The sequence below is a fragment of the Opisthocomus hoazin genome, chromosome 8 (genome assembly GCF_030867145.1).
Source record: "Opisthocomus hoazin isolate bOpiHoa1 chromosome 8, bOpiHoa1.hap1, whole genome shotgun sequence".
NCBI lineage: Eukaryota > Metazoa > Chordata > Aves > Opisthocomiformes > Opisthocomidae > Opisthocomus > Opisthocomus hoazin.
The window spans coordinates 19,940,501-19,956,157 of record NC_134421.1 but is presented as its reverse complement, the minus strand read 5'-3'; the positions used below and the strand labels follow the sequence as shown (position 1 = coordinate 19,956,157).

Genomic DNA, 15,657 nt, shown 5'->3' with positions numbered 1-15,657 from the left:
TCAGAGGCTGAACAGATGAGGCAGACAAACAAGGAAAAGCAAATTGAAGTTGGGAATAGACCATTTCGGAGTAGTAGAATCAGTTATCTTCTCCATTTCAAGCACATGGCTGAGAATGAAAATGGATGATCTGTTTAAAATAGATATCAAGATTAGATTTATTAACAGTGTTTGTCCCAAGCAGCTTCTTTTTAAAAAGGCCATATCTCAGCCTCCCTTGGTACTGTGTCATACTTCAGTATCTTACTCTCTGATGATATCATGGTGCTGAATAACCCCAAATTCTCATTCAGCATGGCACAGGTTTACTTATAACCTCAAATGTTAAACTTCCAGATTAAAAAAAAACTAATTTCTTTTAAAAGTATGCCATTTTTCTGTGGCCATAAAGAGGACATTCATCTGACTTGAACATAGGGGATTGCAATGAAGGTGTCAATATCTGAATTAATTGTCTAAGCTCCCTCTGTGGTCAGCAGAATGTAACAAGCATGTCTAGAGCTCAGTTTGTCTCATTTTAAAGTGGGTGTCTAATATAGACTAGATAACCTGCAACTTGGAAGTGGCTATTTGCCTCTGTTGCCTGCAGATGGAATTTAGGGATGTAAGCTGACTTGAATCACTACCAAAGCTTAGACACAAACATCTGCACTGTGGATGTGTAAATGCAGGTGAATCCTACCCTAAATAAAGCAAATATTTGCAAGTGATTAATGGATATAAACTGAATATCCCAAATTGTTTTAGCAATTTGAATGTAATTTCAAATCATAATAACATTAAACAAAGAGTCTTTTAAGAATTAACATTTTGGTTTGTAGATTGTATTAGCGCCATTTGATAAGGATGCAGCTTTTACACCCTTGGAGACAATGTTTTTTCTTTATCCAGAGCAGACACAGTTGCTGTTGGGAAGTTAATTTCTATGTCCTTCAGCTATATTCTCTTCTGTAAAGACAAAAGGACTGCTGTGATTGTACAACTCAGTTTGCAAAGGCTTGTTATGCATCCAGGAGAGTGTCTTGTCACCTGGAGTCTGTCGTGAATATCAAATAATTAGCATAAACTTGCCTAAATATTCGTTGTAGTGTGGTTGCTCAGAATAGTCATCATTACTTTTATTCTCACTTCTTGTTGTTAGCACTGAATGAGAATTAAAAAGGCTAATGATGCTTTAGAGACCACATATTTTTTCTTGCTAACATGAGTTTCCTGAGCATTTCCCTCTTCAGGAACTGCCTTGTGCAACTTTAGCTAACTGGTATATCTTTCTTTGGTAGACTGCCAAGAACCATCATTCAATAGCAGACTTTTTTTTTTCAATTTAGTTACTTAAATCAAACATTTTGCTCTAAAGCTATTTTTTTTTTCTTTTACCCTACTGAATCTTAGACTGCAACTGAAGATAAAGATTTACCATCTCATTATTTACTGTTATGTGTATATATTACTATTATAAAAGACTTAAAAGTAATTTCTACTGCAGTAGAGCTAAATTCTGTGTTTAAGTACCGTAGTTCATGGTAGAGCCTTAAACACATTTTTCTAAAGATTTCTGGTAAGTCTTTTATAAAACAGTTTCTTCTTGAACAAAGGGTATACTGAAATTATCTGTAGTCTATCAGAGACAGTTCGGAAATAATAATTACTAACCTGAAAATGGCTATAGACACACACTGTAAAATAGGGGATTGCAAAACAAGGTGGTGCATCTGACCTAAACCAAACTTGTAAACTAGACAGCAGAGGTGTTAAGGATCCACACAAAATATCTAGCAGATATAAGCCATAATTCCGTATTGCTGCCTACTCGCAGGCTGTCCCAAGCCCAGGAGCAGGACAGCCGGGGCCAGGGGCACCGGGGGCAGCCCCAGCACTGGCCATCAGGTACCTCCCTGGTGCAGCTGGGGATGTGGCCAGGCAGGGCAACGTGCTGGGGAGCTGGGGCATCTCTGGGGCAGGGGCTGACAGCTCTGGGGGGCTGAAATGGGGTCCTGGATCCTGGGCAGGATGGGGGGACCCCCGGCTGTCCAGGCAGGCACAGTCAGGGCTGGGCATGCCCTCAACGCCATGGCACAGGCTAGCAAAGGCTTTCATGGCTGTTTCCTAGTGATTACACTGAGCAGACGGACTTCTTGTGGAAAAGTAGTAAATAGCTTTATTTTTTTAGAAAAGCTCAGATTTCAAGCTTTTTTCGTGAATCCCTATAATTTGCTTCAGCGTATGAAACTTATTTTCATGTCCATTGCGGTAAAGTGAAATTTCTAAGAAATCTCTGTCTTTTCAGAATATTTTTCAAAATCCAGTTTAGATTAACTCTCACTAGGTTTAATAAAAAATCATTTCTTCTCTCATTTTAATTCTCATAATCTGGAAGACAGAAATCAGTGAGCTTCCTGAGACAGGGTTTCTGGTCCACTGTGTAGTTACTGAATTTAGCATCTAACATGATAAAAAGTTCTGGGCTGCACGGTCTCTGTAAGATGGCCTCCTTGAAGCAAAGATTTGTAAATTGTATCTGCCAGCCTTAATGAGTGCAGAACGTTTGCACCCCAAAATCCAAATAGATGCTGCAAAAACATAACACATAGTGAAGACACAGAAAGGTTCTTGGTTTTTCGTACTCAAACTTTTCTACTTTGCAAGTCTCTGCAAAACAGATGTTTTCTACTCAGGATTTTTACGAAGGTGTGTTCTTAGATACCAATAATTTTTTCCGCAGCCTTTAACATGTGGAAATTCTCTATACTTATTTTAAACGTTGCCAGTAAGAATATTTAAGGAAATTCATTCTTCAATGTTACTAACAAGCCTAAAAGCTTCCGAAGAACAGTTTCTGGAATATTGATCTACAGCTTACATTATCCAAAGCTAGAGTATACTCAATGGCTTGGTGTGACAAATGGTAATAAAATGACTATTAATTAACAGATCTCTGAGCATGCTTCCGTCTCGCCACACTGAAACACATCCAGGTCCCATTTTTTGTGTCCATCTTCAAAAGGTTAAAGGAGTTATCTTATGTTTAGGCCCTACCTAAATTAGCCTCTTGGTCCAAAGTGGCTTGTGGACCCACTGAGATTGTGCACAGACTCTCTCTCAGAATTTCCCAGCATTTAGTTTGCAGAATATGTGGTTCTATTATATTTGGGTAAAAATATTTGCATATCCGCATTTTTTCAACTCCTCAAGGGATTTTGAATTATCAAGTAATTTTGATTTTTTCCCGCAAAATGGAAACATGAGGGGGAGAAAAGTGCTTGCATATTTAAGCTGATCTAAAACCAGAGGGGGAATTCTTAATATCTCCTGTAGCAATGTACATGCTGCTCTGTAATGCTGTTAAATTTCGCTGCCTCAAAATACATGACTATACACTAGCACCAGTCTGTCTCCCAAATGATATGTCAAAGGCATATATATGATAAAACTATTGTATATCATTCTGTTTGGATCATTTGTGGGTATGTGTACGTCATGGTCCAAAGAGGACAGCAAAGGTGGAGCCATGGAGCCCTGACTATGCCTTTAGCAACATTTGGCAGCATGGGTGTTCATGTTCACTGGAGTGGAGTGGCTGAGCTAGCTTACAAGAGGCAGGAGAGCTGGCTTGGAAGTACCATCACCATTATGAAAGTAAAGCAAACAGGGTTTTCTTTTTTAATTATTTATTTAGTTTTGTGTAACAGTATTTTATGTTGGTTTTTTTTTTTTAACTATTCAGTGAGATATGGGGTAGGAAAATGTTTGTGGTAAATGTTAGGACCCCATGTGTTGTTGACTGAAATACTATGAGTGCATTTTCAAAAACATACACAGCAAGGGAACTGCAGTGTAAAGATCTCCACTTTCTCACCAGCAGCACTCTTATTGCAACTGGAAGAAGGTCACAGACAACTTTAGCACTAATGAGGTAGTTCAGCACATATCTTCACTACTTATCCTGTTTGCTGAAGCTACCAACCAGCATGCCAGTTATCTGTGTACTTCTGATGTAAGCAGTTCTCTACTACAGGCAGTCTGGACAGGTCCTGGTACCTAGTTTCACTAATCAGCTGAGATTCCTGCTTCCACAACTTCTAGTTACTCTTGGGATGGCTGGATTTTAAAGTGACCTTGAAATAAGATTTTTTTATTCCTCACAAATCCTGAGAAAAATCCAGTAATTCTCTGCTTGAAATCTCCAAACACTTTCATTCCCTTACACGCCAAGTTGTTCATCAGTAAACACCCACTTAAAAACCATCGATTTTTCAACCCAAAGCATTACTGGCACTTCAGGAAGCAGTAATTTGGGTATCTCAAAGGCCTCGCCTTTTCTGCTAAGGCAGTCTTAACAGCAGAAAAAAGCTAGTTCAGATTCCCTGGGGCACAGCATACAGGCAAAATACCTTTCATTTTTACATCTTTCGTTGCCTCTTTCTGGAACAGGTATATCTCATATAATCTTCAGAAGGCATCACTTTTTAATTATTTTTGTATTCTTTTCAGTTGTTTCAATACTATGTTGAGGTGTTGATGATCTACATGTTCATATGTCTCTTTCCTGGAGGCGCTCTTCAGGGTTTTAGTTCAGTGAAGTTTGAAGTCATTCAGTATGATTTCTGTTGCAGTAGTTCTTTATGTTGAGTGTTCAGATAAATTCTTCTGGAATGAACATGTATGCAAAAGCTGGTCATGATCTACATCCAGATTATTATTTGGAGGAGTGGGATGTTTCCAGCCCTTTGAAATAGTAGGGACAGTGAAGGGCAGGTGGTTAGACTGTGCAGTCTTGCAGTGGTTCCCCTGTCCTTTATAGGCATCTCTAGTATGATTTTCTGTGGGTTAACATGAATCAAGGTGGCAAATAGTTCTTTAATATTGCTGCTGCCAATGGTACAAATTGAAGTCTGTTTTTTGCCTATGAAGTCTCCTTAAACCTCTGTAGTTTGTACTAGGATGGGTTGCATGCAGCCACAGTGACACTGAGGAGCTCTCCCCCTCACATAAACCAAAACAGCACCAGGATGGTCTTCTCCACCCCTGTCAGTAAGTTCACCCCAAGCTGGGAACAGGATGGTGTAAGGCCAAGGCTGGCTTTAAAGTGAAAAACTCTGTCCTGAATATTTGTCTCTAGTGATATCCTGGCATTTTTCACAAAACTAGGATAAGCAACATAAATGGACTGACAGTAAAAACAGCCTTAAAATGACAAGAGAAACTTAATATCTGCAAAAAAGAGGTTTTATATCTCTGATGTGTTCACAGAATATGATGATACACACACTATAAAAGAGAGTGAAGTAGGTGAAACTGTTACTCTCAATATCTTAATAAAAGCTGGTTGGGATACTGCAGAACAGAGGGTGCTATCTAAAACTGTTGAATTATGATGTTAAGTGTTAAGTAGAGATTAAATATTGTGCAATACTAACGCTGGGATACAAAGAATGATAGCTAGATTAGTCAGTATGCAATCCCAAAATTGCTAAACTTGAGGAGTAGTATATTGTCCTAAAACCTGTTAATTTGGCACAGAAATTATACTAAAAATTATGCTACTTAGGTTAGTTCATTAGCCTAGTATCTAGAGTGGATTAATTTGGACATGAAGATTTTTGTGTTGTTTCTTAAATTTTTAGTGACTTCTAAGCACAAATGTTGCAATCGATAATAGAATGTATGTCATTAACCTTGTCCTTATTTTATGCATGCAAATGAAGAAGAAGGGTTCTTGAATATTTTGATAGGGTTTTCTTTTTTATCTATGTACAGCTGTAATAACAGACTTTAGATACTGTAAGAGACATGTACAAAAAGGGAGCAATCTCTTCCCCATGTTCGTGATTGATAGGAAAAGAATAGTATATTTAAATTGCAATATAGGTGCATATTCAGGATGAATATTATGAGGAAAATTTTCTCCTGCTTGCGATAGCAAAAAATAGACCCCTTGCAGAGACTGTGGAGTCGGTAGCATTGGAAATTTTTTTAAAAGGTTTCTTAAACTAGGCTGTAGCCCCTGAAGAAGGGAAAGGTGAAAAAGAGGTCACATAACACTCATGATGGCTGGGAAAAGTAAATGGCCTTTCATTTCTGGCAGCTGTTCAGTCTGTTCACAGTGGGGGAATGGGTTTTTACACCTGGAGCCAGTAGTTAGAAATGGAACTAAGTTGCCACCAGCAATTAGAGATTTTTGACTGTTCTCTGTTAATATAAATTCTCATCAACAGGAATCACAACTGCCTGTCACTTAAGTTAGGGGAGTTGCAGAGAAGCGAAAGGATCAGGGGGTTACTGCAACAAAGAACAATGGTTCTAAAAGTCCATCGAGTTTGCAAAACATGTGAGGAGTAGTGGGTTCTTCTAACAGTTATGACTCTACTGTCGTAATTCTGGGTTTTGCCTATAAAACATAAGGTTGGAGAGATGACGTCTATCCACAGCTGAAGCTTGATCCTCAGCAAACGCATGTTTCTTCCCCCTGCCACACATCTCATCATTAACCCCTTCATCCCAGATCTGCAGTTTATGGGGTGCAAGGGTGGACCTCACTGGCTGCAGCCTGCCTGCCCTGCGGCTTCCATCCAGCAGCCGCTCAGTCAGCAGATCAGCGGCCCTTATGGGGACTGTAAGCTCTTGCACAAGGTTTCTCATCACCTCCTTGCTCAGCAAAGCGGGGAACACCCTAAAGCTAACGCTGCTCTAATCTTGAGTACAGTGCCAGCCTTTAACTCATTCCTTCTACTGGTGGTTGTGTGTGTTTTGTTTTTTTTTAATTACAGTAAAATTATTACATGACATGGCATTGGATGAAAGGTAGAGGAAGTTCAACCCATTTACTCAAGCATAAACCTCCCACCAGGGGTTCCCCATGGGGGGCAGCAGGGCAGGATCTGTCCCACTGCCCCAGAAACATGCCAGATTTATATGCATCAAAACATGCTAAATTGTGCAAAGATAAACTTCTGCCCAGAGTCATTTATTCAGTGCCTGTAAGTAACAATACTTCTTTAAGGTCTGCTTCTGGCTGCCCCACAGGTCTGTACAACTTCTAACTCGGTACTTTATGTAGTAGATTAAAAACCTGCTTCTTTATGATAAGAGATTTTCAGAGACCATAGTAATCCAGAAGGCTATTGTTTAAACTGCTTACATCAAGAGAAGCCGAGGAGATGGCTAATGTATGTTCTATTGTGACAGAAGATTACTTATTTGTCATCAGCAAGGTATTGTGGTATCCTAAATATCTGCGTGGCTCACTGGTAAAGAAAGCACTCCTCCAATGTGATCAGATTTTAAATTTACCATAGTAGATACTTAAACCAGAACTAAAAAGCTGGATTGTTGATACTGCATTATCCTCGGTGTCTTCATTTGGCTCAAAGGTGATTTGAATGTATGTTTTTATTTTTGTTTTTAGTAGCTAAGGATGTCAACATTTTTTTTGATGAGTTAGAAGGTGTGAACAGCCCTTCCAAAGATGATGACTCCCTCCTTCACCATGGTAATTTGACCAGTACTTCTGATGATGCCAGCAGGTTGGAAGTTGTGGGAGAGGTAAGAACACACAGAATTTTTAATATAATAATTATTCATGCCCATTATAAAGAGGGAATAAATTTAATTTGATTTAAAATCTCATACTAAGACAACTTGTATCTGACCTTTGTCATGGTGACTGTTTTTCCATTCTGAGATTATAATGCGGAAATATAAAATATCTCAAGTTAAAAGGAGATTTTATTGATTTCATGCACCCCCCACTGAAAAAAATCTGTACAGGCCTTTGTTGTCTGCTTGTTTTCTGAACCAGCCAAGTCTAATGCTTCACTCCTTCTGAAAATAATGGAAAAGTTTTCCCTGTATTAGTCCTTTGAGGGGAAGGAGGGAGGAGAATTCATCATAAATCTGTCATGAGAAGCATTGGATATCAGGTATGTGACACATTCCCTTCCAGTGAAGAATAAGTGACTTGATGGTGCATAATGGTGATTCCGAGAACATGCCGGGGAGGAATCATTCATCGCATCATCCTTTTTAAATTATGTCTTAAAGCAGGCAAAGAATCATGGACCCAGGTATGGAAATTTGGACCTAAATTCCTTTTTGTGTCTTTCGTGCAGAAGGAACATGATATCCTTTAACTTTGCCTCCAACTGCCCTACAACCCATGGATGTTAGGGCGATCTCCTCCGGGAGTGAGGAGACCAGGGACTTGGCTCCTTTCCCCCACGTCAGGAGTGCCGCTGCATCTAGACTGCTTACTGGAGTGGTCTGATGTTACCTGCAAGCTGTGCCTGAGGACTTTTTGGCAGAGGGCTGACAGGCACAGAGCAGAACTGGCAGAGACCCATATGAACAATCAAAAAGCATAGAAAACTATAGGATATAGGTGAACCCTCTGCCCTGACCCTGTTTTGTTTGCTAGTTTAGATAAAATTTAGAAGATAGAATTAAAGATTATGTCTTTTTCAGGAGCTAGAGGGTTTTGTGGTGCAAGTTCTTTTGTGAAACACTGCTGAGGACAGAGTTAGAGATTTTTCTTGTGCTAGAAATTCAGCCCATAGAGAGCTGCACTCCTGGAATGTTTAGACAGATAATTAAAGCAACAAAATTCAGGGCACCCTGAGATATGTGTGACCTTGCTCACAGTTTCATCTTCCATTCTGTGATTCTGTGATTCTCCTTTATTCATTGCTCTTACCCAGCTTCCCATACAACTTACAAAGGGCTTCTTTGCCTACTTGCACTATAATAGGTTAACCTGGCATGATATTCCTGTGTTGCATTTTGAAATCGTGTACCATATGGTCTCTGACAAAAGGACATGGGTGAAAGGCACAGGATCTTTGCATGTTAAAGAGGAAAAGTGAACAGAAAATGGTCAGAAGGACTCAGGATGAGATAGAACGACAAGTGCTGCTGTTATGGCAAAAGCTTTTTTTCCTTTTCAATGTATTCTTTGTTATTTTTTAAAGGGAAAATGTCTGAGGAATATTTCCTAGTTGAACAGATTATCTTCTCTTTTCGCATAATCGTAACTAAGGAAAACAGCGATGTAGGTCATGTATACGTAAAAGAGGAAAAATAACCCAGAAAACTGAAAGTCTTAATGGGAGCACAGGGATGCTGTAGCCTATAAAAAACATTTCAAGGTACTTGGCCCCTGCTTAATTTCAGAAGCAAAAGACATGCTGATTAGATATTGTATACTTTGTATGGATAAATATGGGAGCTCAACTATACAGTGGCGGAGTGAACGCTGAAGATTCGAGCTTCCTTTCAGTCTTCCAGTTTAGTGTTATAGCCTGCGAGAGCCCTCTTAATGCCATCAGGTAAGGGATCTGGCCCCAGTGAAAGTCTCTCTGAATGTATTGATGTTTGTTTTGTTAAGTTTTAAAGCTAACATTGCAGCCAAATAATTTAATATGGTTTCTATCTGAATTCATTAAAATGAATTTACAATCAAAAAAATTTACAAGAACATAGTAAATGTTTATTATCACTTTTCTGTAGCTGACAATTTGAAATATTGTTTGCTTCAGCTGTTAGTTGTTTGTGCTTGACCAGAAGATCCAATTAACACTTTATGGATAGATCTTTATCAACAGTTCCTTACAAGATGCAGAGCCAGATCGGAATTCAGCTTGTCCTTTTTCTAGAGATGTTTTTTTTTCTTTGTTTTGTGTTTCATTCAAACACAGCTACAGTCTGAACAAATTAAAAAATCATATTTCCCTTTGTGTGCATTGATCAAAATACTTCTTACTTCTGCCAATATAACAATTAAGTATACACTTTACAGTTTAAATTCAGGGACATATTATCACCAAAATATGGTTTTACATCCACTGAAGTTTCATTTTCTGAGAACTGGAGAAGCAGCAGAAAGCAGGTAAAAGTTAAAGAAAAAAAGGTAGGAGCTGTAGTATAGGTATGCATCCATTCTGCCTTTCTTTCTATGAAGTAATAAATTAGTCATCTTTATCCAAACAAGGGAGAACGAATGATGGGGCTGGGACAAAATTTGACTTCTACTTACATAAGCTTATATGGCCCATTCTAGATATTCCAATTGATGTAGGTAGTTTTGAAGTTAAAATTGTTAGTCACTCCTACAGTCTTCACTTTAAGCATCAAACTCTGTTGATATTTGGGGGTAGTGTTATTACCATTGTGCAGAATAGAGTTTGTTTTAACAATCTCTTGTATAAATTAGAAATTGCATGGAAGATTACAGCAGAAAAAAAATGTATTCATGTTGCAAAATAAGAATTCTGATGCTCTTTATGGCATTTATGATAGCTTGTGCAATTTCATCTCAGTTTTTTTGTGTATATTTACCAGAATATAAGCTAAATAAGTAGTTCTTTTCCACCAAATTCCAGTCTTCCTCAATGATTGGGATAGATATGAAAAGAGATTGACTAAGCTTTCAGAGAAGACTACAAATCTATTACTTCCTAACCTTTGAGCACTTAATTTTTCAGTCTAGATAATTTCATTATTAGAAAAACTCCATGTAATTAAATATATTATGGTGTCAAGAAGTATATATCAACCAGTGAAGGTACATGGAAAAATAAAGTTGCAGATTCCACAAAATTAGAATCTAAATGGGCAAAAGGCTATTAAGAAAAAAGAACACACAAAGGAAATATACACGTTCTTTAATTAGAACTGTGCTTTAAAAACTGGGTGGCTCTGGGTTCCTCTTTTTCTGCACAAGTTATCACTGTTAGTGATGCAGGTATTAATCCCCTCCACCACCTGTGAAGTTGCATGCAGGGGACGCTAACTCCAAGTATTCACCAATAACAGGAAAAGACGATCTCTTTAGAATTCAAAGATCCTATCTTCATTGAGCATCCATATTGATGATTACCGGATACCAAAATAACTAGGAATCAAGAAAAAAATCTAATCGGTCATTAAATTAGTGAACATTGGAGTCCATTCTGATTGAATTTTTTTAAAGACCTGCAGGTAAATATTCAAATTTCCTTGATTTACCCAACTGCACTTTTGTTTAAATGTTCCATTTAAAGTCTCTATAGCTGTTAGGGTTACAAATACTCTGATTTTGGACAGTGAAGCATTTGGGATAAGCCCTTTAATCTAAAGATCTCCTAGCATGTATGTGTCTGAGTCGTATGTTTATGAATGTTGATGGCTCCCAACTGTGGGTCTGAGAATATGAAAACTAGTGCATTCCTTGGAAAAGAATTCCCAGTTATACAACTTTAGATATGTGTATTACAAATAAAGCTGCAAAGATAGCCTTGATAGAGTGAAGTCTTCCCTGTTTTTCCGCTTTCTTCTGGCATCCTTTTTCAGATGAAGGAATGGAGGTTTGAAGTATATGACTAGACCACTTTTCCACTGAAAACGGCAGTCAGACCTAGTTCTAGACTTCTATATATAATTTTTTTACTCAGTTTAGGAAAACTGAATTTTGCAATCCTAACACAGGGAAAGGAGATGCAGTGTCTGGAGGAGGGTCAGCGAAGCTCAAGGTAGGAGAAAATTCTCTGTCTAGAATAGTGTAAGCCTGGAATACTGTGGACAATGCAAAAGCCCTGCAGCTGCTATTTCCTGACACTGTTGGGCCAGTCAGCCTGACTGTCTCCATATCATGTTAGATCCTCAGAGTTCTTGTATGCCCAGATTCAGTCTATAAAGCTACCATACAGGCTATAAAAGAAGGCAACAGAAAGAGTTCCTTCTCAGAGGCCATACCAGTCTAGTAGGGTTTATCAGTCTGGATTTGACTTACTGTGTTCCTAAAATGAAAAGGACCTCTGACTACAGATAAGAGTCCAAGCTGCCTTTCTGAGCTAAAAAATTGCAATACTGTCATTGGGAATGATTCACAAATCCAAGAGAAAGTAGTTGTCTCAGGAAGTCACATTTATAGGGGAAGAAGTCCTACAAGTCAAATAACTTGGCTAAATCTCATAGGTGCACTTTAATGCAAGGTTCTACATGCACTGATGAAGCAGTGTAGGGCAAACCAATTTCCTTCAGAGAAAGATGAAATATAGGAAGCATAAAGGGCAAATCTATTTTTCTAGTCAAGTCACTACTGCATGCAGAGAAAGACACATTCCTTGTGGAATGGACTCTGGACACGTCTGTGCTAGTATTTTACTTCAGATCAGGAGTGTACATTTGAAGTGAATCTCTCAATTGCCCCTACCCATGCTTTGTTTGTTTGCATTCCAGAGCAGTGTTGGATTTCAAACCTAGATTCCTTCTGGATGCAAATAAATTGTGAGATGTACTCCAATGAGTCTCATGGACCCAGACTAGAGTGGGCCAAAAGAGTAAGCCCTCAGGCCTACATAGTGTGGACAGCAGGTCCTCAGCACAGGTTGTTTTGCTCTACATATCCTTTCTTATCACACCACTTTACTTGCTAAAATACACGTAGTGACTCTGGAACCTACAGGACAGGAAGGGTGGGTCAGCAGGAGGCTTAGAAATCAGAGCAGGACCACCAAGATGACCCACTGCCTCTGAATCTCCTACTGCATTCTTCCTGTATTTAAAAAACCTTAAATACCCTTTTGGGTTTTTTTTACACCTTCTCAACATAGATATTTTATAGAAAAAAATAAACTCTGCTTCCTGAAGTGTTTTCATATTTAATGCTGTGTGAAAAATACTTCTGATATCCTGATATCATTTGTCAGCATGATATGCAGTATGGGTATAAATGGTTTGTTACTGTTATTTCCTTAGGGCTTTTTTCTTGCCTTCATTTTCAACTCAAAGAACTATTCCACCATATCAAGTCTGCATTAAGCTGTATCAGGAGTCAGACACTGTAATAAAAGAATCTTAGAAAAACTCCCCTTTCTGCCTTCAGTAAACTGGATGTACCAAGGGGATGGGACATTTGGGATGCTTTCATTGTTTTTTCCATTTAATCAAAATGTCTGCTGAGAATCAGGAAGATAGCTTACACTAAATTCTTTGAATGAGAGTATTCTTTTTTTCCCTGTAAGAATCATTTGTCCTATTACTATGTTCACTTCTTGCAGTTTAAACTAAGAAACAGTTTTCCTATGGAGAAAGTATTTTGAAAATTCTGTACTTTTCTCAGATGCGAAAGGCAAAATATTCTTATTTTTTTCAGACATTTGATCATATGTTATAGGGCATGGCTATTTCTCTCAGGAATGGTTGTGCAAAAGCTGGAAAAACAGAGAGGAATTAGCCTAACCCTCTCTTCAGCTTGGAGCTGATCCTGAGGTCCCTGAAGGTCCCTGCCCATTATACTGCCCTGAGGGAGTGCTGTTTGTTCCCATATAACATTGACACCGTACATTTCTTGTACCAAATACTCCGGCCCACAAACTGCCACGCAATTTCGACTTGTTTGAAAGTGGAAACTTAACCCCTGGGCGAGACTTGTATTATGTGGGAGTGGTGTTACATTGTGAGGAGGATCTGTAGAGAGTTTCATCACGTGAATTTTGGAAAAAGGCCGGCATTATGGTCTTTCAGGTTTTAGGAGAGGGGCCTGTTTGGCCTCTTATTAACAGTGAAATCAAGCTGTTTCTTTTTGTCACACCAAGCATTTGAACAGGCACAATCTTTTGTAGGAAATAGCCATGAAACAGTATTTATTATGTTTAGGTACTATTAGATCAAACAGCAGGAATTATTTTCAATAAATCCAGTAGGCTTGCTCAGCTGTTCCTTAGGCCGAGAATACTCTGTAGTTGGTTTGATGAGGTATGATGACGTAGGTCCAGGACCTTCATGTCCTTTCTGTGTCCTGTGAAGCAGAGCTACTATTGTCATTACAAAGCAATGAGAATCTCTGTGCCAGGTCTTAGTGTTTCTCACCGCAGTAAATGTTCATGCCATTGTTTATTCTTTTCATATGTACAAAGACAGTCTACCATAGTAAGTTCTTAATTTTAAATTTATGCTTCAGTAGTAATATCCTCTGCTTTATTTTATATGAAGTCATTCCTAATTTTCTGGATGGTGGGGGGGGAGGAAGTTTGGCTTGCATTCTCTATTCTCTCCTATCCCATGCCTGTATGACCAAACGTCTACCTAAGAAGACATCCTGGTCTTGAAATGCGGAAGTCTGTGCTACTTGCAGATGACCTCAGAGGCACTGTATGAAAAGCATCTAAAAACTTGAACAGCTTGTTCTGATTTCTTATCTTTCCTTTCAAGTATTACTGAAAACTGCTGATGCAAACAGCAATGCAGCAATTACCAAGGCTAATTAACATTACTGAAATGTTTGTTTTTCTCTTTACAGGAAGTGCCTGATAAGAACAAAGCCAATGGACTATATTTTAGAGATGGAAAATGTCGAATTGACTACATCCTGGTATACAGAAAATCTAATCCACAGACAGAAAAGAGGGAAGTATTTGAGAGAAATATCAGAGCAGAAGGTCTTCAAATGGAAAAAGAGGTAAAAGAACTTCTTTGAAAAAAACCTTCCAACTTTTAAAGCTGTGTAGAATCTGAGGGTATGAGTTTTGTTTACTCTGAAACCCATTTACTCTGTTGTAGCAGTAGAAAAAATGCTTTTAAGCATGCCTAAGTATAGGCTATTTATTGCCAGAGCAGTGGGAAAGCATAGCCTAAAGGAAAATCAGACACATGGATTTAAGGCCAAAACAGGCCATTACATTCATCTTTTTCAACCTTGTGCACAAGTAGGCCACAGAATTTCATCCACTGTGCTGTGCAATAGAGAAAACAAGTGCTGGGTTTGGATGGCCTGAATTCTACCGAGTGCAATCCACGTTTCTGCACCTATGTTTCCTTCTAGCTACCTGGCTCCACTATTTGCTGAGGCTCTTGGTACTCTTTCCAGAGACCTAAGTAAACCCCTGCCTTCCTTTTCTTGTCAGCTTAGGCACAGGGACTTGAATGGTATTTTGGTAGTTTGAAAACAACCTAAACTCTCACCTTCTGTCTTAATCCTAAACATTGAAATAATCAGACAGTACATATGAATAATTTATATCAATGTTATTTCAAATACAATGTCCTAAAACAGTAATTCTTTTCTGAACAAAAGTGTAAAAATGAATGTAAAGTGTCTAAAAATGTATTGATGTGACAGAGAGCAGGAGCAAGGCTTAAAGAGACAGTCTCTATTTTGCGTAGGCTATGTTCTTTCTTAAACTTTTCAAAGTGTGCTTAAACAGGGCTTAAGTTTCACTTCTGTGCAGAATAGATATTGCTGAATATTTAGCTTTACTTGTGCTTGATTGACTCACGTTCATGCTAATATGCATCGTCATGCTGCTAATTATGGAAACAGTAAAGAAATTTTCAGGTTACAGGCTTTGGTCGATTACGTAGGTGCTGTACATTATCTCCCTTTCTTTCACTGAATTCCTGGTACATGTGTAGATATTCTGCCTGTGTAGTTAAAAGGCACATTTCTGTGGAGAACACTGGGGAGGAAAAAATGGAAGCTATTTCTCTTCAGAATAATGAAAATGTTTCCTTTTTTTAGATGTTTTTGAATGAGCGTGGGTACTGGTGAATATAAGTGAGTAAGAGCATATCATTGGTTCCATCAGCCAGTTGCCATATACCATTCCTCCAGATAACCTGGAAGTTAGCATCTTTAGATCTGCAGTAGTCGATGGCTTTTCAATGGCAGCCATTGTTCATTTATGA

The 15,657-nt window shown here is 38.5% G+C and overlaps 1 protein-coding gene across 8 annotated transcripts in view; it reads left to right on the top strand.

Annotated features, from left to right (window-relative positions):
- Positions 1 to 15,657, top strand: part of ANO4 (anoctamin 4) — a 200,359-nt gene that overhangs the window by 81,231 nt on the left and 103,471 nt on the right. For 7 of the 8 annotated variants that reach the window (XM_075427640.1, XM_075427639.1, XM_075427642.1 and 4 more), the window contains 2 exons: positions 7,406 to 7,542; positions 14,273 to 14,431. In XM_075427640.1, the coding sequence (XP_075283755.1) occupies positions 7,406 to 7,542; positions 14,273 to 14,431 (296 nt within the window). The remainder of the gene's footprint in view (positions 1 to 7,405; positions 7,543 to 14,272; positions 14,432 to 15,657) is intronic. The other variant, XM_075427641.1, reaches the window with a different exon arrangement.